The sequence below is a fragment of the Hirundo rustica genome, chromosome 17 (genome assembly GCF_015227805.2).
Source record: "Hirundo rustica isolate bHirRus1 chromosome 17, bHirRus1.pri.v3, whole genome shotgun sequence".
NCBI lineage: Eukaryota > Metazoa > Chordata > Aves > Passeriformes > Hirundinidae > Hirundo > Hirundo rustica.
The window spans coordinates 1891244-1917224 of NC_053466.1; the positions used below are offsets into that span (position 1 = coordinate 1891244).

A 25981-nucleotide genomic window follows, 5' to 3' on the forward strand; every position below is an offset into this window, starting at 1 on the left:
CGTGTCCTTGGCAGCTGCAGGGAGGGTTTGCCTGCAGAGGAGCACTTGGGAGAGCTGGGAGGGTGCTGTTGTCCCTGGGAAGGTGCTGGTGTCTCCTGGGAAGGTGCTGCTGGTGTCCCTGGAGGGGTGAGCACGGCAGGTTTTGAACCACATGCTCCTGGCACAGCCCGCAGCCTGGGGTGGGAATTGGTGATTAAAATCCCATCCAGTCGGAAGCATGAGGGGAAGTGGGACAGTCATACTGGAAGTATAAATACGCGTGTTCTGGGTGCCTCTGAATTCCCCTGCGCGCACAGGGGTTTTCCTGCCCGGGGTGGATTGCACAGAGCACGCCAAGCTTTTGCATGGGGAGCCTGTCTGGTCTGGGATGAGGGTCAGGCTGCTCCCAAGCCACCGGCGCTTCCCTGGGCTGGCAGGTAAGGTGCCCTAGGGCTCAGCAGGGATGTGCGGGTCCAGAACGGGGGGGAATCCCTGCTCTGGTGCAGGGAGCGAGCTGAAAGCAGCAGGGACCTGGTTGTCCCTTTGCACCCTGCCTTGAGAGCTAAACCTCGTAATTTTCCGTTTGTCACTTGGTAAAATACCTTTTTCGAAGAGACTCACCTGACCCTCACCAGGAGCGTGGTGACGTCTTTGTGGGTCTGTCGTCCTTAGGCTTCATGGGGATTTGCTGAAGAGCGATTTTCTGTAAGACCTGTACATGATTGGGGCTCCCTGGGCCGCCTGTCGTGCCTGGCTGCCAGGGACCGTTGCCTTGGTTTGGTTTATTTCTGGCTGCGAGGCTGCGTCGATGCTGGCAAACCAGTGAGGCAGCTCCGTGCCTGCCTGCAGCAGATAGCGAGGGGTTTATCAGCATGGGCTCATCTGTGGTCTCACAGGAGGGAAAAGAAATACAAAAAGAAAAGCTTCCTCTTTCTTTATTTTTTTTTTTTTTTCCCCCTCCTCTTTCCCACCCCCTTTTTTGGTTTTTGTACACGCCAACTGATGTTTCAGTTGAAATTGCGTTGGCTGGGGCTGGCTGTTCCCCCCATGCACAGAGACCACAAGTGTGGGGAGAGGCTGCTGAGAGTGCTGGAAGTTTCCTTTGCTGTTCCTGGTGCGCTGCTGGAAGAGTTCGATACTGCCGAAAACCTTGCACAAATCCATACAGAACACTCCTGCACCGGGGAGGAGGCGTGCGAGCGTGCCCAGCATAGGGTGGGATGTGGAGTGGATCCCAGGGACCTGGGTCTGTCCCCGCTTGGGATCAGTCCTGATAACATCCCCTGACCCAGGCAGCAGTGGCAATTTGTTTTGTGTAACTAACTGTTAGTTTGGGAATAATAGTTAAAGCTCCTCACGCTGACAGCGATGAAGGGCAGCAGTTAGATGTTGGTTACTTTTTCATAGTAATCTGGCCAAAAAACAGGAGGCTTAAATTTGTCACCAAGCAAACAGTGTGAAGTATCTGTAAGCAGCTTGTAAATCTCCACTTGGGGCCAAGAGGCACCTTCCCACTTCATTGGTTTTCCTGATTTTGTTGCAGCCGCTAAAGGAATTGCAACAGGTTGCACAGGAGTGAATGCGTGGGGTGTTTGTGAAAATACCCTGGGGGCTATGGTGTGTTCTCTGGCGCTTGGTCCCTATCAGAAGGACTGATCCAGGTGGCACTGGAGGTGTGTGACATGCTTTAGTCCTGGGATTTATTGTCGCTTCGTGGATGGACACAGCTGCAGGCAATGTCAGTGCCTGGTGTCCCTCCTGCCATTAGATCAGGGATTACCTCAGAGGGCTGCAGAAGAGACCACAGCTTGGAAAGAAGAGCACTGACGTGAGACTGGGGATGTTGAAAGGGACGGGCTGGGGAGGGACCTTGCGCCTTCTCGGACCTTGTGTTGAAATGCCAAAACTCTAGGCTGTGTTTTTGGAAACTGAGTCACCCTGTGAAAAAATACTCACCACCAAGAGACTCGGAGATCAACGGGACCCAAAGGAACAGCTGGCAGTTTGGCTTCCTGGTCCTGCTGGTAGTGGGTGAAAGCTTTCCAGGGAAATTGGGTGGGAGAAATTTGGGAAAATCTTGTATTTGCTCTTCCTGTGATAGGAGTAGTCTACAGAAAAAACTCAGCAGTGGGGTTTGTCAAATGGAGAACGGGACTGCTGGGGAATCGCGAGGGCAGCGAGGTTTTGGTGACGGCCCAAGGCCTGATGCTCGGTTGTCTCATAGGACTGTGGTTTTTAATTTTAACCTGCTGCTTTCCCGCTTCCTTCCAGCTCTTGCGCGACGCGGAAAGCACACGCACGATGAAGAGGAGCTCCCAGCTCTCCTAATCCTTCGCTGGTGATTCGGAAGCAGCCAGGGCCGCGCCTGCTCTTTGGCCATGTCTGGCTCCACGCAGCCCGTGACGCAGAGCTGGCGCGCGGCCGAGCCGCGCTACCCCCCGCACGCCATGTCCTACCCGGTGCAGATTGCCCGGCCCCACGCGGTAAGACCCAGGCTTTCCTTCCCTACCCGCTGCTGGGTGACCCGTGCCTCGGCGCCCGGTGCACTCTGCTAAAACGGGGCTGGGCATAAAGGCGAGGAGACAGGGTCCTGTTTGGAAATCCCAGCGCTGGTTATTGTCTGCACCGTGGGTACAGCCTCGGATGTGTTCCAGGGATGAGAGGCAAAATGGGGCCGAGGGTTCAGGGTTATAGAGCAGATAAAAGGGTGGTCCTTGAGGGTCAGGGGCCAATAGGGATGGGAAAAAGTGGTGCAAAGGTGTAAATATAAATATAATTATATTAGTATATAATATATTATTACATTAATATAATTATATACTAATTATAAATCAGTATAGAATTATAAATATACTTTAAAAATATAAATTAATATTATTATATACTAATATATATTATATTAGTATATAATAATATATGATTATATTAGGGAGACTAACGGGGTTACAGGGTGGAACACTGCGGCAAAATTAACCCGATGGGGTTCAAGGGAAGGAAGAACATTCTGGGAAGGGTACATATATGGTGAACGGGGCTGAACAGGGTGACGTAAACTTAACAAACCAATAGAACAACGAAACCCAAGAAATATTGACATGTGGCTGCAAAGTTTTTCTCACCCTAGTCAAAGGGGTATCTCTCAGGCCCCTGGGCCTCCACACACTACCCACTCGCAGGGTGGGAGCCACGTGGGTGTCCCCAGCGCTGGGGCAGTGGTTCAGCTGCACCGCTGAACCTCCAGCGGTCGCGGATGCGGCTGTTACAGAGAAATCAGACCATTTCCGTGCCTGTGGTACAGGATTTCACTGTTCCTCTCTCAAGGGATCCTCTTTTGTTTCTCCATATGGTGCTTTCAGTTTTTGTCTCCCTTCCCAGCCTTTTCCTAAGCGTCTGCTGTGGTGGTGTTCATGGGCTCTGGCTCATCATTTCTGGGCACCTGTGTCCTGTTTGTCCTCCTGGCAGGATCACCCTTGGTTGGGTGCAGCATCCAGCCTGGGGGCAAAGGGCAAGGTTTGACCATTCTTGTGGAGTAGGAGCAGGTGCCCTCCAGCCCTTTTTGGCATGGCCTTTCCTTGGCACTGGATCACAGGGGAAGGACCATTCTCTTCTATGTGAGGGCTCACTGCTCCCCAGGGAACCCAGCCCTTGCTGCTCACTCCCACAGGAGAGCTCTCCTGGTTCCCAGGCAAACTGCTGAGAGGGAACCTGCCTCCTTCCCTCTGTTAGCAGACCTGCCTCTTTATGCAGCCCTCCTGGGGAGCAGGAAGATAACTGAGCAGCTGAGCTTTCCATTTTATCCTTCCCCCCCTTTCCCCCCCTCTTAGTCTTGACCTGTAATCTTTTCTCTTCTTGGATCAAGGCATAAGCTGGAGATGATTTTTTTTTTTTTTTTTTGGCTCTGTCTCGTTGAATGTACCAGAACTCAGAGAGGTTAATTCACCTGGATCCAGCCTCTCCTTTCTGTGCTGTCTCACTTGTGCCTGTGTTTGCTCATCCTGGCTGGGTGAATGTTTTCAGTTTAAGCCCTTAACGGAAGAAACTTAGTGGAACAGCTTTAGTCAGCTCAGGCTGCTTAAAGGAATCTTATTAGGTGCTGGAGTATGGCTCACACTTCCAGGGGTCTTTGGAGCTGCTTCTTGGTGGGTCACAGTGAGGTGGAAGGTGCCTGAAACACAGGTCAGGGAGGAGACCTTCTCTGGGGGTTACGTTTGGCAGTGACAGCAACTGAACGGTCAAATTCAGTCTCTGCTGGTTTTAGTGTTTGACTTGAGAGCCTGGAAACCCATGACATGCCAGGGAAGGGCTGCAATTCCCTCATTTGCCCTCTTTGCCTGGCTTGAGAGTGGCCCAGGGAGCAGAGCCGGAGATTGGAAAGGCTTTGAAATAGAAACGTTAAGGAGGGCGCAGGACGAGCTCTTGGCTGCGTTTGCTGGCTCATCTACATCGCTCGGGGCCTGCGTGCTGCTGCACAAAGAAGCTTTTCATCCTGGGTATGAGACACGCTGACCTGGTTCGATTTATGGGAGCTGTGCTTCCATCAGTGTGAGCGCGTTTGTTTGGGGGCTGGAACATAACCAAGAGCGTTTGTCTCAAAAAAGAAAATCCCAGTTCTCTTTTTATCAGAAACCCGAGCGGGAGGAGAATGCGACCAGGTGAGTATGATCTGCAGTTGTTGCAAGACTGTGGTTTGAGAGCAAACCAAAGGACCCTCAGGTTGCAGTGTGGAGACTGATTTTAAAAGAGCGTGAATGGCTCCTGTCCTTGGGGTGCTGTGCCCTTCTCTCCTGCCAAATCCCAACTGCTTCCCCTTTGTGCTGCAACAGCAGGATGAGCAGAGCAGGGCAGTTGTTTGCAGCGGGCTGGAGCTGGGGGTTTCTGCAGCCTGCAGTGAACACTGGTTTCGTTCTGTTGTATTAATGTTGGAAGAAGTTGCTGGCATTCACTTCTAGAAGCTATTTTTACAGGCATATGTAATCACCCAAAGTAACACGATACCTTTTGGGTGTCTGGATGTAGGAGAGGTCCGAGCTGAGATTTTTTTTTTGGATGGAAAGCCAGAAGGCTCCTCTGGGCAGAAGCGTGCCAGCCCCACACAAACAGGCGCACCTTGCCTGTGCTGGGAGGGGAGGCAGAGTGTTTCTGAAGCGTGTCCCTGCATGATCTGCCCCGCCGCTCTCAGCTGTTCACAAACACGTGTCTCTTCTCGGCGGCACCGTGAGCTGGAACCTGGCCATGGCTCTGGGGCTGGAGCTGATCTCTGGTGGGATTGCTTGGGAGAGGAGAGCCCAGCTCCTTTGAAGTTGCTGCGCTGTTTAATATTAAAAGTCAGCGGTATTTGCTTGCATGTCTTGGCCAGGTCAGTTTTGTCATGGGGTGTGTTTGCACAGTGAGAGCTTGTTTGGAAGAAACCAAGAAGAGGCCAAAACCAACCCGACACTAACATGTCTTGCATCTAATTAAATTTTGGTTTTGGTTTGTTGCGTTCCAAGACATCCTTTCCTGAGAACTGGGAATTTGTCGGCTCAGGGATCCTTATCCTGGTGGTGGAAACGCCCTGGGTCACCTCCTGGGCGCGTGTGCAGGGCTGAGCACAGCAGGGCTGCAAATGCTATTATAATATAAATAAATAATCACAGCTCAACTGTGACGGTCGCACCCAGGGAAATGCGGCGCGGTAGGAATGCTGAGCTCAGAAATGAGCCGTGACATTATTTTAGGCTTGGAGACACTTTATGAAAAGTGATTTAAAGGATTGCAGCTGTTTGATTTCACAGATGAGGCAAGTGAGAGGGGATGTTGTGAAGGAGGCAGGAGGCAGTGGGAGCAGGCTGAGGGATTTTTCTTCTCCCACCACATAAAGCCCAAGGGAATATCCAGCAAAATGGGGCGGGGGGGAAGTGTGCTTCAAGTAAACAAACAGAAATATGCTTTGTACATATGGGCACCTCCTCCCAGATGCATGCTCCACAAGCTACTGCTGAGTTTGGAGCTGGCAGAGAAGATCCAGTACCGGTTGAGTGAGGATGTTTGTTGTCTGGTTTCACTCTTGGTTGCCAGCTTTGGGCACGGCTGTGAACCCGTGAGTCTGACCCAGACTGAGCTCTTTCCAATGGCTGACGCAGCAAACAGGCTCTCCCACAGGGTAAGAAACATACTCAGGTGTCTTCCTCCCCTTCCTCCTCATCTGGTCCCAACAGCTCTTGGGAAGGCTGGATGTGAAAATGGTGGAGAGTTTTGTAATGACCGTGGATTTAATTCTGTCTTAGTAGACAATGACTTGCAAAAAGCTTTGACAAGTCAACATGCTTTTAACGGGAAGAAGGAAGCTTAGTGAAAAGGTTCTGGTTTGTTTGACTTTCTTGAAGTAAAACTAAAATCTACAATAATCAGCAGTTTCTTCTTAAGGGCACAGAGTGGTTCTTGGCCAAAGTGCAGGGAAAACATTTCTGTTTTCCATATTCATTAGCTGTAACGTTGGGGTGCGCAGTTGACTTCTGTCATGTTCAGCTTGGAAACAGAGGAATTGTTTGAATGCTCTGTGACCTTTAGCTAAAGGTGAAAAAACACATTACTTACGCTCTTAACCTTCTAATGTGTCCAAAGTTCATGCTCTCTCAAAGGAAACTTTTGCATGAAGGATATTCATTTTCAGGCAACCTGCATATATTTTCTGTAAACAGATCAATTTTCTTATGTAGTGCACGTCCCCCTTTCTTTTTAAAACCTCTTCATGATCAATATTCCCTGGGAACAGAAGGGTTCCCCTCTTTTCCTCCTGTGTGAATCCAGTTTCTTGCTGTGACCTCCTTACCAGGCTTCCTGCTCCTGTTAGTGCCCTGGCATTTCAGAGGAGGAATGGTGTGGCTTTGGATGTAGGCTGGGCTTTCCAGGAGGGTGATATCAGGTGCTGGAAATGCTGAGAGCTGGGGCACGCAAGGTGTCCTCAAGCAGCAGCCTCTGTGACAAAAACAGCTTCTGCTTTTTGGGCGCTTTTATGTACTAGAGATGCTAAACAGGATTAGGGATTGGTAGGTTTGGGGTGTGTACACACAAGTATAAAATTGGTGCACCATCATCACTTGAATTCCCCTTTGTGAGCACTTTGCCCTCCCTACTAAACAAGAGGCTCATTTTGCCTCCTTCCTGTTGTTTCCCCCCATTCCATGCACACAGCTTCATCTGGGATGGAAAGGTGAGCTTAAGCTCTCCTCAGCTCCTCTGCTCCAGCTTTGGGACCATTGTGCTTTTCCTGTGCCACCTCTCCTGCCTGGGAGAGCAGCTCAGTAGTTCCTTCATTAAGCTCCCCATTTGCAAAACAGCCCTTGTGCAGGAGCGTCCCGGCCCCATCGCTCGTTTGCTTTGGCCCATGATAAATAACTTCCTTGTCTGTGTGAACCAGGGACGAGAGGTTGGTGCAAACTTGCGTGTTGATTTGGTGTCCAAGCCAAAAGGTGGCCTGGGGGGAATCCAGTGCCTTCCCTGCCCAGACTCCTCCTCCCAGCAGTTAGAGCAGGGCCAGCGAAGTGCAGTGTCCTGCTGTGGAAGGTGCTGTCGGGAGGCGCAGGCTCCGGAGATGGCAGGCGCTCGCTCCTCTCCGCGGTGACATGATCGGGGTGGCACAGCGGCGCCAGGTAAGCCTGCACAGGGGCACTGTACAACGTGTTACTGCTGCTGTGTTGCTTTTCCTTGGAGGAGTTATTCACGCTTTTGTCTCCTGGGAGCAAAATGCCGGTTTGTGTCAGTGGTCCAGGAACCGGTGGAACAGAAGAGTTTATGGTGCAGCACCTCCGAGCACAGAGAACAACCTCCTGCTACCAGCTGAGTGAGGGGCGTCCTGAATTCTGCCTGCTGGGCTCCAGCTAATGTTTTAAGGGATGACCTGAAAATAAGAGACGTACCTTGGAAGTACTGACTGTGATCAGGTCTGTCACGAGAGCTCAGCGCTGTCTCTCCTGAGTACCTTTCCAGTGACAGATTGCATTAGCTCCGAGCAGCTCAGTGGTGGATTTTGGGAAATTGGCTTTCTGCTCTGGGACTGAGAGAACATGGAGGTGAAAGAACAGGACACCTAATTCCCTGCCCTAGGGTCTCCCTCCCGTTGCTGGGAAGAAGTTGGCTTACGCCAGTTAGTATTTAAATCTTGTTTTCCCTAGGATACAGCCTTTGTCCAAAACACTTCTTTTACTTCAAGCTACAGTAAACTTCTGTGGTTGCTCTCTAATCTTCTTTTTGGATGTGATTTGATGCAGAAGATGATGCTTTGCTTTTGGTTGATCTCAAGATTGTAAATCCACCGGGGAAGAAAGAACATTCACTGCTTATGTGGTTTGGCAAAGCCACTAAAGCCACTTTTGGAGCCTTTTCCTGTGCTTCAGGCCTGACTCTGCACTGCCCCACCAGCCCCTGGAGGCACCTTCTGCAAGACTGGGGACTTTTGCTGGTTGTCACCGTCACAGCATTTATTCAAAATACTGAGCGAGTGAAGGATTTGCCGTGGCAGTGTGAGGAAGAGTAGGAGAGGGTAGGGTACGTGGAAAGCTGAAAGGGTCCTACGTGGACCTGCAGATAGGTTGTGGGTGTTGTACAGGAGCAGGTGTGGTAGGTGGTGGTGGGAGCCTGTGCTGCAGAAGAGACGTGGTGATGAGCTAAATGACCTGGTGCCTTTTAAGGCAGAAAGTTTGGGTTTGTTGTGTGAAGAGAGCTGCTCACCCTGGATGGGTGTTGATGGCTTCAGGAAGCACAGCACCAGGCGTGGGGGCTGGAGGAAGGGCCCACGGGTCATTCCTGACTCAAAGGCGCCTGGATGCGACTGGGACAAAAGTCTTGTGATGGAGAGAGGCTGAAAAGCAGCACTGTAGTGGATGTGCTGCTGCTCTGTGGGCACCTCTGGCTGCCCGGGAGAGGGCTGGCGGCTGGCTCCAGCAGCCGGCACCGGTCAGATGACCAGGAAGCCACAACAGCTGAGAGCTGTCCTCACCGAGACGTGACTTCTCCATGAATGGCACATTCAGACAGGCCAGCCGAGCACTGCTGGCAGCCCTGCTTTGCTGGAGAGGTGGGGAGAGGGCATCGAGAGGGGTGCAGTGCTGTGCAGCTGGTACAGGCGCTATCAGTGCTGGCAGCAGCCGTGGCCTCGGTGCAGGGATGGCAGCAGGAGTCGACGCCTTCCAACGAGGGGCCACGCGCAGTGTGGTCACCTCCTAAAACAAAAGGCCAAGTCAGCAGCTTCTGGGAGATGGATGGCAATGAGACTGTCTCAGAACAATAAGGGCATTTGTCTTTTCAGCACATGTTGCATCGCTGTAGGCAAGATAAAAATGCATGTATTCAGCCAGGTTTTTATTACTGACCTTATCTTTGACAGGGGAGCTGATCGTGGAGGAGTTATTGTTTGGTTTGTGTTGTTGATATTTTTTTCTTAAATCTGCAGTGAGCTCCTCACAGGGTTTTGGGGAGGAAGTTGGGCAGACAGCATCGTCCTTGTGGACAACCTGTTTGGGTCACTAATCACCTCCTTTGCACTTCAGAGGAGGTTTTTAGCAGCAGAGGATGCTTCCTCTAGGCTGGGGAGGCTGTGCATGCTGGGTTGTGTGCCACACTGGTCTCCTCACAGCCTGAGCTGTGTCTGGACTTTATCCAGTGACAGCTCTGCTACCACCCTGTTCCTCCCAAACCTTTCCCCTTCCTCATACCTTTGAGAATTGGCTTTGGGAAAAAATATTTTCTTCAGGCGAATGCTAAAAAGTGCAATTCTTGGTCTGATGAGCAAATGCTGTGCTGCCAGTGCCAAGGGGTATCCAGGCACCAGAGAACTTTTCCTTTTATTGCTAAAATAGGTCACACTCACTGCTGGCAGAAAGAGATGTTAGGCAACTTCTTTTTCCAGAGTCGAGGGTTGGCAGAGCAGAGGTGGGCGACCATCCCTTGCCTCTGACAAAGCCACCAGAGTGACGCTGCTTTGTCCACCCCACAAATTAATTGCTGGATGATCTGAGGCCCTGGCATGTTCCAGGCTGGGATGTGCTGTTCTATGCTGGCTGTGTGGTTCTGGGGGAGCAGGAAACTCAACACCCCCCTGCTCCCCCAGGTGATGCGGTGGCTTTGCAGCCCAAAGCTGTGTGGTCACGTCTTGCACACCATGATGAGCTGCTCTGGGCCCTGTGGACATGCCAGAGCAGCAGCTCTAAAGCATCCAGCTGAGGCTCTGTGTGCCACGGACGGGGGGCACCAGCCCTGTGCTGTCACCCATCACTTCCCCTGTGGTTAACAGTTCCCAGAACGGCACGCGAGCTGCTCATGAGCAGCAGGGACAGAGCAAGCATCCTTTGTGAGATTAGATAAGGGACAGACCACGAGAAGTGAAATAAATAGGGATGTTTAGGCATTGTTTTTTCTCACCATCATTAATTGGCCTCATGGAATATTTCAGCAGAAACAGCACATTGCTGGAAAATAAGAATTACTTGCCGTACAAAGCTGGGTGAGCTTGTAACGAGCAGCACTAATCCACGGTGGAGATGACGAGGAGCTGGAATTTGCTCCTCAAGGAGTGTGTGCAGTGCCCAGGCCTGTTTGTCTGCCTGCAAAAGGTGACGAGGACAGTGTGGGGCAGCGGCTCGTCACTGGGCGAGCGCTCCTGTGCCGGGGAGCTCGGCAGGTGCGGCGCTGCCCGCACCCGGTGCCGTGATTCGAGGCGGCTGCGGTGCCGGTGCCGCTCTCCGCCGGGGAGCCGGCTCAGCTGGCGGATGTGGTGGCTGACCCCAGGCTGCTCCTCCTCGGCGTCATGGCAAAACAAGCACCGGTGGTTTTTTAGCGAGGCTGCCTTACACCGAAACTCGGCGGGGAGCTCCCGGTTGCTTTCTCGTTTGAGGACGTGGTAAGCGAGGAGGATGGATCTCACGCTTTGGGCTGCTCGAGCTGTGCTGCATTCTCCCATCTGGCTGCACTCTAGATCTCCATGGGTTTGCTCCAGAGCTGTTTTCTGAGGAAGCCAGAAGCGCTGGGTGCTTCTACTTGTTTTTCTGCTTGGGAGGAAGAGAGGAGGAGCAGTTCGCCTTTCTGTCGCAAGACCAGCTCCAGGCTTCCTTTCTGTAGGCCTCCAGTCTCTGAGGTCTTCTCCTCAGAGGCTAATTCTCGGAGCTGTGGGGAGGCCATCTGGATGGAGCAGTCGGTAGATGTCTGTGTGGATGTGCTGGAGCTGGCAGTGCAGGGTCAGAGGTGCTGGTGGCTGTGACATGCCGTTTTCTGGCGCCGTGTGCTGCGGGTCCGGCACCTCGGGGTGCTTCCAGCATCGCTCTCAGACCTCCCCTTCTTCCTCCTGGTTGGAGATCAAGCAGCCAGGACCCAGCAGTTGCAGGCAGGGGAAGGAGAAATGAAGCACACCAGCAAGTGCACGTGTCCAAAACAGAAAGCGAGAGAGGCAGGGCGGCTGCGCGGCTGCCTGCAGTTGTTGGCTTAGTGTGGGGGTTACCCTGAGGTCGGGGACAACACTGAAGAGTTTGCTGGAGACTTTATGGTAGGTAAGGCAGCAGGCTGGAAGCTTTAAAATAATTTTAAAAGGTGGGGGTGGGGAGGAAGCTTCCTCCTTTTTCATTCCGTGGGGCTTTCTCTGTGTGTTGCCAAGAACTTTTCTGTAATACTGTGTTCAGGAGCGTGGCTTTAAACGGTTTGATTAGCAAATCTAAATGAGCCTGGTAGACTCAGGTTATTTGGGGTCGAAGGATTTACCAGGAAGGAGATGGAAGTAGTGTTCTTGGTGCTCCCAAATCAAGGGATAACACAGAAGCCCTGAGACTCAGGGTGCTTTTTCCCTTGGCTCTCCTTCCCAGCACTCCACACAGGAGCAGCAGGGACATGTCCAACTTTCCTGGTGGGCAGCAGAAGATACTTTCAGTCCCTTAGGCTGAGCCTAAGTATCTTTTCAGTCTGCTGCATGAAGAAGCATTTTAATGAGGCCACTTTGGGTCTTTAGCATTTCATTTATCTGAAGATTTGCCTGGTGCTGCCCTGCTCTGCTGGGGTGGATTACGGTGATGCTGTGGCACTCCTGGTGTGTGTCTGACCTTGGAAATGCTGCTCATGTTGGTCTCCTCCCCAAAAGTCTGATTTACCAGAGCCCCTGACTATCCATGGTCTTTCTGCTTCCTTGATTTCTGTCATGACATTTACTGAGTTCATGAAATCTGCAAAGCTTCCCAAAGTCCATCCATGTGGGAGCACCTGAACTGCAAGGAACTACAGGAAAGTTGATGCAAAAGGAAGAAAGCCCTTCCTGGAGGCACTTGGAGATTTGAAAGTTCTGGAGATGGTGCTCTGGCAAATCAGATTTGTGGGAGGAGGGTTTGCAGAGGGCAGGAAGAGATGCAAGGAGAGGGAGAGGAGGAGCAAAAAACAAAATAGAATTGAGCAAAACACAGCAAAACAATGGAGAGGAAAAGGAGCAACATGTAGTTTGGGGCTGCAGGGTTCTTTAGTTGTTTTATTTCAGGTGTCTTGGAGTTGCCCGTGGGCAGGTGCTAGAAATTTGAGGTCAGGGTGAGGGCCAAATCACATCTGTGTGATTCAGTGGTGGGGAATTCAGGTGGCACCCACTGGGTGCTGCTCCTTTATCTGTGTGGAAGGTTGCAGTGGTGCTGGCAGCAAGGTGTCTCCCAGCAGGTGTCTTTAAAACTCTTCTAGGGAAAATTGAAGCCTATTCTGAGTCATGGAATCATTTAGATTGGAAAATACCCATAGCATCATCAAGTCCAACTATTAGCCCAGCACTGCTGAGTCCATCAGGCAGTTTGAAGGCAGCTCATAAACCTTTCTGGTGTTTGCATTTGAAAAAACACTGTCACAGCTTGCAGTGCAATTTACTGGAGTAACTTTCGGAGCAATTAATCCACCTACATCCTGCCAGGGCTTCCACGGTGTCTCTTAACAGTTCATCACAGGGCATAGAAATTTGTCAGTTTTATTTCTCCTCACTAATTTTTAGGTTTTGTTTCCTCCTTGTAAAAGCCACCATAGGTGTAAGCAAGGCAGAGCAGGTCAGAGTCACTTCAGGCCATGCCAGCAGGTTCTGAGCTCCACCAGCCGTTTTCTGATGGGGTTAGAGGAGGCAAAAGCTTGGCTGAGTGTGGGCAGCGGGGAAAGGAAAAACAGATGGTTCTTGGGACATGCAAGAGCCTTTTTTTTTTCTCAAGGGCACAGCCTTTGAGCCTCCCAGACGGGTAATTCTTGTTTATACGCCCACAGAAAGTGACGGTCCTGGTTTTGGGGCCTATTGGTGTGCCTTCCCAGACACGATGTGTTTGTTTTGTAGGTGGATGTCAGGAGCTGCATCGCTCTTCTATTTAAATATTTGTTTTTCATTTAAAACCGGGACAAGTGTGAACGTGGGGAAGCTTGTTCGTAGGCAGGGATTCTGCTTTGGCTGGGCCTGGAAGAGCCGATGGGCTCCCTCACTTCAGATGTCTGTGTTTGCCCCATCTGTGGCTGCAGTGATGGCGCGTTCTGTCCCGCAGAGCCCCTCCTGCATGGATGGGATGGACTGTAGAGCTGAAGGAAAAGCAGCATCGTGGGGTTGCATCCTCCCCAGACACCCGGATTTACAGCACAACAGCCCTGTGAGGAGAAGTGGACGCTGTCCAAGTCATGTCCTTCTTAATGTGGCAAGAACCTGTCTGCAGACACCCCTTGTCCCGGAGGCTGAGCTCTGGGATGGCCAGGATGGAGCTGGGGCTGGCAGAGGTCTCTTGTTCCTGGTGTTTCCCAACATTGGTCAGAGCAGAGAAGGAGCAGCACCACACTATTGCCTGGTAGTGGGGATAAATCAACTTGATTCCAAAAACTGGCACGGCTTTCTAGGCACAAGAATTGGTGGCCATGGGACACTGCAGTTCCCATTCCTTCTCCCTTTGACATTTGGCCTTTTCAGTTTTTGTGCAAGAGAGGTTGGATGTGAAGTAGGGGATCTGTTTTTCTTGGCTCTTCCAGGATGAATGTTTATAATCTCTGATTTTCTTCCTGACTTTCCAGAAAAACTCTCGTTTTACTCTCTGATGGTCAAACGTGTTGGGCCTTGATGCTCCCTTCTGCTCCGCAACTTGCTGGAGTACAGCATGGCATCCACTTCTAGGCTGCTCTTTTCACTTCCAGCTTGGGAGAGGGGATCTCCAGGCTCAGCTTGTTGCTGTTAAAGCTCCCAAATCCTTTTATTGCCAGCCATGCACCTTGCTGGGGCAATTCCCCAGCTTCCCTAGGGCTGGAGCATGTTGATCTTCATCATTTGATATAATTCCTATTGCAGCTGTCGGGGCTGAGACCCCTCTGCCCACATCAGCTGCATGTGTATGGTGTCTTATTTATTGATTTATTTTTTTCTGTAGACCCTGAAATTCCTTTTTTCCTTTTTGAGGAAGTTAAAGCTTTCTTGTTCCAGTTGAGAACTGTTCAAAAATAGACTCCCAGGTGGAATTGGTTCTTCTAAGGTAAATGTGTGTCAGTGTTACCAGGGTTATTCTGTGACAGGGTTTTCTATGGCATTGCTGAAGGTCTTAGTTAATAAGATTATTAGTCTGCTGGTCAAGTATCTATCTGCAAATAAAAAATAGGAGTTGAATGTAGCTGCCTAAAATACTGCTGCTGGAATCAGTCTGTGGCACAGAGCAGGAGGGCTTCTTATTTAATTAAAATCAGGAACATACTGTACTGTACTCTCCAAGGGTCAAGGAACAAAAGGGACGTACACATAATAAGTAGCAAACTGTCCTTTCAAACCCCCTGAGCTCAACCCAGGAGAGCTGTGTTTAAAGGAACATTTTCAAGATAACATTTGTGATTTTTCTTCTGTCCTTTTCCTCCCCACACCTTTTTTTTTTTTTTTTCCTTTCTCCATGCTGCTATTTGGACTGAAGCTGAAAGTATCCCATGACTTAACTTTGTTCTTACCTGTTCTTACTTCTGGATTCACAATTGTCATCAGGACTGCTTGGATGCCAAAAAATCCGTGTGTGTGGGTGCTCAGTGGCTGGGTTGGGCTTACTGGGGTCCTTTCCCAGGAGCCAGCCGTGTCTGCAGCCCCAGGAAAAGGCTGGAGGCAGATTGAACAAGGGGCTGAGTTACCATTCCAGTGTGGTGTGGGACTGGGAGTTACTGGGAACCTTTTGGGGAGGGCAAAGCACCGAGCTTTATGGCCCAGTGCTTCTAAGGAAGAACAACATCTACATGGGGTTTTTCTGTTCTTGCTTGAGAGTTCCCACCAGCCTGACGAGCTCTGCTGTGTTTGTTCCTGCAGGACGTCGCGCTGTTGGAGTACCAGCATCATTCCAGGGATTTTGCTTCCCACCTCCCGCCGGGGTCTATCATGCAGCCGCAGCGGCGGAGGCCGTCCCTGCTCTCCGAGTTCCAGCCGGGCAATGAAAGGTACTGGCTCCCTGTGCGGGGCTGTGGTGGGAGCAGGAGGGTTGGGAGGGACACGAGCAGTGGGATGCTGGTTTTGGTACTGGCTCAACACCAGTTCAAATTCCTTCTGCTATTCCAGTGGCGCCTTTGCCTTCTAGTTTCTTACCTTTGCCTGTCATGGGTTTTAAAGAAGTCTTGAAAACAACAAACAACAAAAAAAACCCCAACCCCCTCCCTCCTGTGAAGCTTCACGTTGCTGAGACTGGTTGTGTTGGTTTCTTCAGCATAGGAAATGTGTGTGGCTCGGGTTTGGTCTGTGGCTCCAGGGCTGCAGGGAGGAGTGAGAAGAGCTCATTTCCTCCCCCATCTCCGCTTCCTCTGCTGCTGCTCTTCCTCCCCGCTTTCATTGTTTTTGTTTCTCTTTCTGCATTCCCCTCACAACTTTCTCTGAGCTGCTCTTTTCCTATCTGCTCCCTTTGTGCCTCGCCCTGTGTCCCTGTTTCCTGTTGTAGCCTCGTGGGAGGCTGGCGGGGTTTTTAGGTGCAAGTCAGGCGAGTGCTGTGGCTGGGAATGCTGTACGTGCTTTAACCACAGGAGCTGATTTGTTTGAAGGACATCACTCTCACTCTCTGTTTCAATGCAAAACTCTGCTCTCTCTCACAGTTTCTCTTCTGCATTCGATGCTTAGTGGTTTGGGAAAAAAAAAAAAAAACTGGCCTGGAAGTGAAATAAGAGCTTTGCTACAGTAGACGCATGCAAAACAATTCTTTTAATGCTTGTTCCTTAGGCTGAGAACAAAACCAGTGCAGAGTCAGAGATGAATCTGTTTCTCAAAGATCATCATTGTTAGGGGCCAGAAGTAAGAACTCAAGGTGCTGGATGCATAATAAATATTTTTCTAATACTTGGGGTTCAGCTTGGTGCTCAGCAGAAACAAACCCATGAGAATTTGGAGGCCAGAACTAGCTTCCAAAGTTGATTCTGCATCTGGATGTGCCCTTCTGCGTTATGCCTGTGGCACCTGCATGTACAGAGGGTCGTGCCACTTTTGATAACCCATCATTTATTGCAGCACGTTGCACTGCCTTGGATCACTTTGATTTCTCAGTGCTTTGATTTCTTAGCACGGAGTAACACGGTTAAGTTGGAATTGGGTCAGATTTAGCTAAATTTGGGGGAGACGGGTAAAGAGGACCCAGCAACATGCTCCTGCCTGATTTTGTTTTTCACACTACTGATGGCTTGCAAAATGGAGAAGCAGTTCTGCTCTCCAGTAATATGCTGTTTTTTTAAAAAAAAATGTATCTTGGTTTTTCTGTATCACTAAAAAAAAAGCCCAACTGCAAACCTTGGTGTCTGCTGTACCACATGCCTGATCTGGTGTGGTCACCCAGGCATCTGCCTTTGACTTACAAATGTTTCCAAGTCCCCATACTTATTTTTCTGCTGACAGTCACATGAATGTGGGTAAATGGTGATCAAAGTTGTTACAACGTGTTACACATCCACATGCTTGCCATGGTACCTCATTTTCAATCTGAATGGTGATGTTTTGTCATGCTATAAAAAGAAACTCTATTAATAACTTACATTTCATCCCTCTTCCCCATAACGTCCGAAAAATAGTACTTATGCAAAAACTTATACCATGTAGTAAAGTTAAAAATACTGCTTCAGTTCAGCTGATGCCTTGTGCCAGAATGCTGGGACCTAAACTCATTGAAAATTTTGGGGGGCACCTGGGGATGCAGAAAGCGGGGGTGAGGCATCTTTGAAGAAACTGTAAAGACATTTTCAATCCAATGTAATTAGTTATTGAGGTGATTCGGATTGGGTACCATTGGGGTTGGGGAGGTGTTAGTCTGTTTTTCAAAGCCCGTTTCCACTTCTCTGCATCTTTAGGTTCCACACTTAAAAATCCTTTCTCTGGGGGCTTTGCTGGTTCACCTCTGTGGTCCGAGGAGCTGCTGTAACGCAGTTCCTGCTGTGTTGTAAGAGGAGCCCTTCAGGTGGTGGTCACTCACCTGAGGGTTCCAGGGCCACGACCCTGGAGCTCCTGGAGGAGGTTGGGTGGGTCATTGGTGCCTTCCCCAAAAAGTAGCTGTGGCTTTTCCTGATGCAGAGCAGAGCCTGGATGAGGGAGGGTGGCGATGGCAGCCGTGGCTGCAGCTGAGTCCCCTTGGCAGGCTCAGAGCCTTGGCTTTGTTCCTGGGCTGGGATTGATGGTTTCGAGCAGAGGCAGCTGGCTCTCGGCATGAGGGGCTGGGAGGAGGGAGACCAAGGCAAACAACATCCACAGCACGGCACAGGGGTGAGTCGAGGGAAGCACAGGGGTGTGCTGTGTCTGAAAGGAAGACCCTCGCTGCGGTTCCCTGCCTGACAGCCCAGCTGGCACCCAGTGATGGTGGGCACGTGACAATCCTCCCCTCGAAGCAAGTGTCAGCAGAGGGGAACCCTTCCAATCCCCCGTTGCCTCGGGAGTTCAGAGGAAGCAGCCTGTCTGCTCTTGGTTGTGGTGGCTGATGCGCTTCCAGGATCACTCTGCTCCTTAAGGAATATCAGCTTGCAAGTCTGGTGCAAGTGGGACGTGGCAGGCTGGCAGCGCTGGAGATGGAGCCCTGTGTGCGTTCCCAGATGGGCATCCCTGCCCTGCCATCACCATGCCTTGCACTCACCCAGGGCACTGCCTGCAGCTGGAGAGTGGTGCAGCCCTGTGCCAGTGGGTCTCAGTTCCTCTGAGCCCACCTGCCTGGTGAGTGGCTGCTCTTTGCTTTCCTGTCCTGGAAACTGCAGGGATTCACTTGGTCTGCTGGTTTTGGGGGGTTATCCCCTATTTTGGCTTTACCTTCACTTTGGACAGATCAGTGAAGCCTCTGCAGGCTGTCTTTGCATGTGGTATTGGACGCTTGACCCTGGGGATGCTTGAAAATCCCACAGAAATAATTTGGGATTGCTTGGACGATCTTCCCACAGCTGTGCACGTTTTCAGTCTCTCCTGGCTGCAGTTTTGCTGTAGCCACCAGGATGGTGGTTCGTTGTGATTCAGTGGAATGGGAACAAGACGTGAAGCGTTTCACCACGGGCACAGTGTTTTAAGGATGAATCAAGTGTTGCTGGCAAAAAGGTGTTGAGTGGTAACTTGCTGGAAGGAGTGGAATGCTGAGACGGTCCCGCATTTTGGGGCTTCCTGAGCAAGAAGCTCGTTGGGAAGTTGCAGACTGCCCTTCTCCACGTACATCAGAATCGAGAGTTGTCATGACCCTTTGGTGGTTGGGCAAAGAATTGAACTCCCTGTGCAGCAATTCTAGCTGGAAGAAGGAAGGAAAACCTGAAGCACTCTGAATCCCTTGCTGTAGGGAAAATTGGCTCTGCCTGTCTTTGCAGGGAAGTGCTGCTCTCCGTGATGGTTTTTTTGGTAGCAGGCTTTTTCTTGGAAGGATCCACAGACTTCCCCTTAGCTTGTTCAGTTGGCTGTGCCAACTGGTCTGCAGGAGTGAAGAGAAGTATTTCAGGATCTGCTGTTGGTACAAGTCGTACCATGAATACTTGCAGTGGAATGTCCTGGCAAGGTGACAAGGATTAGGACTTTCTTTTTTCCCCTTTTCTATATATATTTTGGTCCTCAAAGAAGTGGGAAAAACTGGGTTGAGTGTTAAATGGCAGGTGCCTGAGGGTGAGGGATCTGAAAAATCAAGGAAGCGGATTTTTCTAACTTTTCATATGTGTTAGGATTTTAGAGCAAGGTTCCATACTAATGCAGAAATGCTGGGGTGGATACATCTCTCTGCTTCACTGGCAGAAGATGTGGCTGTAAATAAATGGTATGTGTATTAACACAGTGTATCCCACCTTTATCCAGAATAAGATGAGTCATTATTTTCATAGAAGATTATTTTCCCAGTTCAGGAGACCACGCTCCTCTTTCAGAGCCGTCTTGCTTAGCAGGCACAAGGAGTCTGAAGAGTTTGCCCAGTGTCCATCTGCAGGGTGACATTTAGGATACACTAAACAGCTGCTGTGTTTCTGCAGCCATCTGAGATAGCCGTGTGCGGTGTGGCACACGAAGAGCAGGATCACTGTGCCTCTTGTTGGGATTAATCCTGCTGGCCCTGGAGCCCGGGGAGGGCTGGGAAGCTGGGGCAGCCTGCGCGGTGCTGGAAATCACACGCGGCTCTCGGTCTTCCTCTCCGCCGGGCCAAATGGCACCAGCTGCTCCCAAGGTAACAGCACGACCAATTTGGTTTTATTTATGGTTTTTAATTAAGTTTCCGTTTTTAAAGGTGATCCTTTTCTCAGCAGTGAGAGGCGCTGTGGCTGAAATTCCCACAGCCGTATATCTGTGTCTTTCACGCTGGAAATGATGTACCAGGAGCTGCGTTTTTTTTCCTCCCTGTAATTGAACGCAGGAAAACAACATCTGGAGAGGGCAGGTGCTGGTGTGTTGGCACTTGGGGACAAGCCTTACCTTGTAAGCTCGGGTGTGGGCTGCCTGGCATGTCCGTGGAGGGACATGGAGGATGGCCAAGGGCATGGGATGTCTCTGGAGGCGTTGGTTCAGGAGTGTTCCAGCCACCTAGGAGTGCTAAGAGGGCTTTGCTGACAGGCTGCAGTTTTGGATGCCTCGAGAAAGCATGTAGGGGAGCTTGTGGAGGGAGACAAATATTCCTTCTCTTCCTCTTGAGTGAGGCAGTGCCGTTGTGTTAAAGCTTCTGCTGGTCATGTCCGTGAATAATTCAGGCTCTGTGTATGGGGATCCTCAATATGCGAGTTGTAAATAAAGCATCTGCTCTTATCTCAGTTGTGGTTGACTTGGAAGAAGGTGGCTGAGGGGTTGTGCAGAGACACTGCTCCTGCCCTTGTGTGGGAACGCACAGCCCCAGCATTGCAAGGATGCACTTGGCTGCTTGGTCAGAGCTCCTGAGGGCCTGGGAGTCCTTCAGCTGGGCTGTGCGGTGAGCTGAGCATCCTGCCCGAGGCTGTCCCACACCTTTGGCTTGGGAAGGCTCAGTCCTGCTGCTGGCAGACTTTGCTGAGGGCGTGGGAGCAGCTCCATCTTCCCGCCCAGACACGCAGCTCTTCCCGTCTAGTCACGATGGTTTATCTCCCTCTCCACCTACATGACAAGGGGAATATATCAGCTGGTCCTGGATGTGTTTTGGTAGGTGCCTGGTGGCAGGTTTGCTCCTACAAAGCCTCCAGTTCTTCTCTTTAGCAGGTCCTAATTTGCCCAGTCTCACACTCTGGCTCTCATTAGCTGTAAAGGGGTTGTTGAAACCTCTGACAAATCTTAGCATTGGCTATAAATAATTCACTTCAACACCAGTGGTTTTCTATATTACTGTCTCTCAAAAGCATTTTATTGTCTGTCTGTACCTGTGGGGGTTGAATACTCTATTTAGAACTTGTTTTTGGAGGCAGTTTCCCACCAAACCATCTTAGCTGGAGGAAATAAACAGCCTCAGCAGGGCGGTCATTTGTCTTGGTTCTGGTTCCAGAAGACACTGAGAATCAGTTTTCCAGCCTGGTTATGTTGTTTAGCCCCATGGTGTAGGGAACAGTTATTTGCAGATGTGTGCTCTTGCTGGGAAGTTGGTGGGAGTTGGCTCGGAATTGCTGCCAGTGTTTTGAGCCCTCGGTGCAGGAAGCTTCAGGAGGTCGAGCTGGGTTTGCTGGACGTTGCAGAGTAGCCATCATTCCTCCAGCAGTCACCTTCTTCTGCTCTGCTGAGGGAGACATGGGAAGGTCTGAAGAGCAGTGGAGGGATGTGCTGCTCTGGGGAGCCACACAATGGGTTATTGGGGAGGGAGCCTCTGGCCTCCTGAAGTTTGTACTTTCCCATTTCCCGGTGATTTGGCTTCAGGAAAAGTACAAGTAAGATCCCTCATGATAAGATGTCATCATGACTGCTCTTAAAAGTCCCAGCCAAGGGCAGCTCAGGACACCTCATTGATCTCTCTCCCCGGCTCTCAGCTTAATGACTGGACTCAATGATATTAGAGGTCTTTTCCAACCTTAAGAATGCTTTGATTCCTTGATACTCAGCTAGTGGACAACTGGTGTTTTCAGCCCATCTTGTCCACTGGAGCGAGCTGCAGGGACCGCACAGTGCTGTAGGATTTCATCTGCTCGTGCTTTCCTTACACCCTCTGTGAGTGTGCTGAGGAATCGGCCCCGGTGAATGAGTAACGCAGCTCTGCAGCTGGGAGGGTGCGATTCGTTTGTCGGATTAGCAATAAACCAAAGGTCTCATCTTGGGTTATCTTGGCCTTCTGGACCTGGACCTACCCTGAGCAGAGCTGTGTGGGGGTGGTTGGAAGTTGGGCAAACCCTGGGCACGCAGCCTTGTGTGTCAGCACATCTCAGGCTGCTCTGCTCCTCTGAAGCATTCAGTGTTTGTGGGGAAGGACTCAGGTGAAGAGTAACCTGCCCCACTTCGTAATTAATGCTGGCATTTGCTTTGCTTCATTTAATTATGCACAACTCGCATGCAATTAAAAACACTCTTTCCCTTCAGCGAAGTAGGAATCTCTTGGTTAAACCAGATGGGTGGGAACTATTTGGAAAATGCAGCAACCCCCAAGCTCGGTGTAACGTGAGGGTTCTTCAGGCAGAGTCATTTTTGCACTGACAGCAGCGTCGTCGCTGTATAAAAGCCTGCTGTAAAGAGCTTGCTGCAGGTGTGGATGTGAAGAGTGAAAGGTGTGAAGGCTTCAAGCAAAAGCATTTGTGTTTGCAGCCAGGACAGGCTGAGCGGGTTGTGTTGGGCAAAGTAATCTCGGGAGCGGCTGGAAATTCCAGTGGATAAAGTTAATAGCCGTTCCAGTGGATGTGGAAATGGAAATAAAATAGCACCTTATAACATTGCAGCTGCTTTCCCTGGCGTGGCCCCTGCCTCGCTGTGAGTAACCGCCTTTGTAAAGCTCAGTGGTGTTCTTATCTTCAGATCCATGGGGTTTTTTTCTTGAGAGTTGCGTCCAGTTCCTGACAACTGGAGAGTTCTTGGAGCTATCCATTGTCAGTTAGCATCTTCTTGGTAATGCGGCCTTAAAAACGGGGAAGAAGTGAAAACAAATCTGATTTTTAATTGCTTCAGTAGAGCAGGGCCTTGGGTGTTGGAATATTTTAGCACCTGCCCAGCTCAACAGTTGCTTATTGTTCCTGGATTTTACAGCAGAGCCTGAAATGCTGGCTTGCAGCTGTGGGCAGGCAGGGGTTGCGTGAAGGGCTGGGACCAGGCAGCAGGAAACACGAGAGGTGCCAGGAGAAATTTCTGGGCTTGCTGAGCAAAGTTGAGGATCTTTCAGCATGGAAGTGTTTGCAGGTGAAGCGAGCTGTGCTTCAGTGCCAGATTTCAGGGCTGTTGCCCTCTGTAGGGTTTGCTGTGTGAGCTGTACGTCCTGTCTGGGATGTTGGAGCACCAAAGGCAGTGCTGGAGCCTTGCCGTTCTCCCGTCCCCTTTTTGCTGGGGAGGAGGAAGAGGATGAGCCAGATTCTGTTTCTGTGTGTCAGCAGCAAAGCTGCTGCCCGATCCCAACGCCAAAGCCACAGCAGCAGAGCTTGGCTTGCGTGTGCTTTGTGCCTGCTGTTGGTGTTTAATTAAAAAATAAGCCCCCCAATTTTATCTTGATTGCCTGAGGCTGGGCTAAGGTGGTCACATAGCTGCAGGGGAGGGCACAGGGCAGTGCTCAGGGTGACAGTGCGGAGAGGGTGGATTTCTACAAGATCCCCTCCCTGGATGTGATCCAGAGCTGTTAACTGCTGCTGGCTTCAGGGCACTCTGGATCCTTCCCCTTTTGCCATCTTCTCTGAGATTTTTAATGTCAGCAGTTGCAGTTTGTGGGTGGGGGGTTAACAATGCGTAAGACCCCCTGTCTTCTATGCTTGCTGTTTCTTTTCTCCTTCGAGCACCTACAAAGGCTGTGAAGTTTGTTAGTGTTTAGTAACTGGGGAGGACACTTTACCACCAGCTCAGGAGAACTGCAACAATCTTGTTTAAGGGGAAAAGAAAAAAATCCCATGTTTTTTCACAGGCTTTGAATCTCCTGTGCTTCATTCCTTTTTTTTAAGAGACACATCTGCCCGAAGTGTTAAGAACCACACCCTTGGAGCTGCTGCAGCAAAGCTGATCCCAGGGCATAGTAAAAGGTTTAATGTATTTTTGTAGGATCCCTTTACAATTCCCACAAGAGAATCCTGCTAAGGAAAACAGAAGTACAAAAAAAGTTCAACATTTGTTTAAAAAAAAAGCAAAACACCCAAGCCCACTCTCCAGGTATTACCAACTGCATCAAATTTAACAGGTAAAAGATGTTTGAGCTCGATGTGACTCGTTGGTGCAGTTGCTATCACTGGGTAATGTGCCTTTACAGCCTGCCAGGTCTGTGTCAGAGACGTGCAACTACATGTGGCTGGTTTCTTTCCTCCCCCATCCTGGAAAAATAAATCCCTACTGTCTAGCCACGGAGGAGGAGGCATTTTTTTCCCCAGCATATAATCTTTGGTATTCCTATAGAAGGCACTAAAGATAAACACTGGCGCAGGTACCTTTGACTAAATAAGCCAAACGTGGCAGAAGGGGGCTCTGCCTGGTCTTGGAAGCAGGGGAGGATTTATGGGGCAGATTTGGGGATTTCCCAAGCTTTGCCTTTTTCTGACCAGTCCAACCCATGTGTCATGACAGGGAAGTCTCAGACCTGCAGCTCTTTGTCGTGGTGTAGGGACAGCCACATTGGTGGGACAGGAGGTGACAGAAGGGTTTTCCAGGTGACACAGCAGAGGTGCTGAGGAGGGGGACAGCAGGGCTTGGAGTGTGGTGGTGGTCCTGCTCCAGAACATGCACCATGCCCAGCAGCCAAGCCTTTGGGTCTGCAGAGACCTGAGATGATTGAGTGCAGGGCCACTTGGGCTCCCCACATGGATCCTTCTGGAAAATTGAGCCCTGTCCTCCTCAGGTGGTTTGCAGTTGTGGAGAGGGGGGGAGAAGTTTCTTTTCTAAAGGCTCCTTTCCCTTTGTCCCCAGATCTCAGGAGCTGCACCTGAGAACCGAGGGGCATTCCTATCTCTCTGACCTGACCAAGCCGTCGGACTTGGAGTTCATTGAAACCAAGCGGCCGCGCCTGGACCTGCTGCAGGACCCTCTGATGCGGCACTCGCCCCTCCTGAGTCAGAGCCAGCAGGGAGGCACAGAGGATCTCTCAAAGGTAAGGGGCTGATGGCCTGTGCCACCAGCTGGGTGCATTTTGGGCTCGTGTAGCACTGCCTTTGATGCTCTGAGCTGCTGCTGAATTCAGTGTAAATCGTGGTTCCCAATGCTTCCAGCAGTGTTTGGAGGTACTGGATGGTTTTCCCTTAAGTGGGGTGACCATTTGGGGGCAACAGAAGCATATCAGCTTTCCCCATAACTGGTACAGTCATGGGCTTTTTTTACTGGGCTATTAGATGCACCAAAACAGCTTGGAAGCTGCTGTAGGCTGAATTAAGGATGGTCATGTCTGGCTTTTCTGGATACTCTGCCTTGATTTGATTTTTACTTGACGCTTCTCATTTATCACATCTCTTTATTTAATATTGGTGTTTGAAGGGCTGGAATCGGTTTCTGGTGGTTCTTTAATATAATCTTCCCCAGGAAAGCCTCTCTTGTCCCAGTCTCATTTAACAAAGCAAATCGTTTACTTACAATTGTCCCCTCTGCGCCTGGAGTAAATGTTGCAAAGAGAAATCCCTTGCTTTGTGTGCCTGTTTGGATTTACTTTCATCTTCTCTTGGGGTAAACTGTATTTGATTTTACCTCTGGTTTGGGCATTCTCCTGGTTGGCAGGAGAGTCGTGCTGGATAAATGTGCCGGGGGCAGCTGTCTGTGATGCCAGTGCTGAGGGTTGGTGCAGCTGCAGGCTGGGCTTGGGAATTGCCTCAGTGAGGTGAAAGGGAAGTCACATTCATAGCCAGGAAGATGGGAATGGTTTGCTGTATCCCTGCAGGAGCTGAGGGAAACAGCACACAAACAAGAAAGCTCTTCCTTGGGAATGCTGGCATATTCAGACGTTTCTTATCCGTACAATGCTGGTGAGCTTTACCTGAGATCCCTCCGACCTCTCTTCAGTGAGGTATTTAACTCAGGAGTAGACCAAATGCCAAGGGAGGGCCTGAGGGCTCTGAAGCGTCCTCAGGGGATGTTGGTTGGGTGGCTGATAGGGAAGATGCACTGTTGGCCACAAAACAAAAAATAGCCCTCTCCAAAGATATGAGGAAACCAGGATGGCTTTTCTGTGTTCACATTATTCCCACCAGCAGTTCTGTTCCGCCTCTCACCAGAAAACCATGGATTGTCTCAGCTATTTGTTTTTAAGAGGCAGAGCTGCTCTTGAGGAATCAGTTCATCAGTTTAGGGGCTGCATTAGCTTCTCGGTCTGTGACACGTTTCCAAGAAGTACGTGCATTTTATGGGGCTTAGAACATTTGTTAATGAAAGAGAGAGAGCTGAAGTGCAATTCAGCAAGACAAGATTATGCTTTTAGTGGAGCCATTTGTAATTTTGGAGTCTGGAAGGAAGAAGAAAATGTGGTGTCCCTGACTGGTGAGAGCCTGAGTGGAGCTGGGACTAGTCGCTCTCAGCTAG

At 50.4% G+C, this 25981-nt stretch overlaps 1 protein-coding gene across 1 annotated transcript in view; it reads left to right on the forward strand.

Moving 5' to 3' along the window:
- NCOR2 (nuclear receptor corepressor 2) overlaps positions 1-25981 on the forward strand; it is a 186024-nt gene that overhangs the window by 25624 nt on the left and 134419 nt on the right. The window contains 3 exon segments of the mRNA XM_058422874.1: positions 2251-2462; positions 15260-15387; positions 24386-24566. Of these exon segments, the coding sequence (XP_058278857.1) occupies positions 2358-2462; positions 15260-15387; positions 24386-24566 (414 nt within the window). The 5' untranslated portion in view covers positions 2251-2357.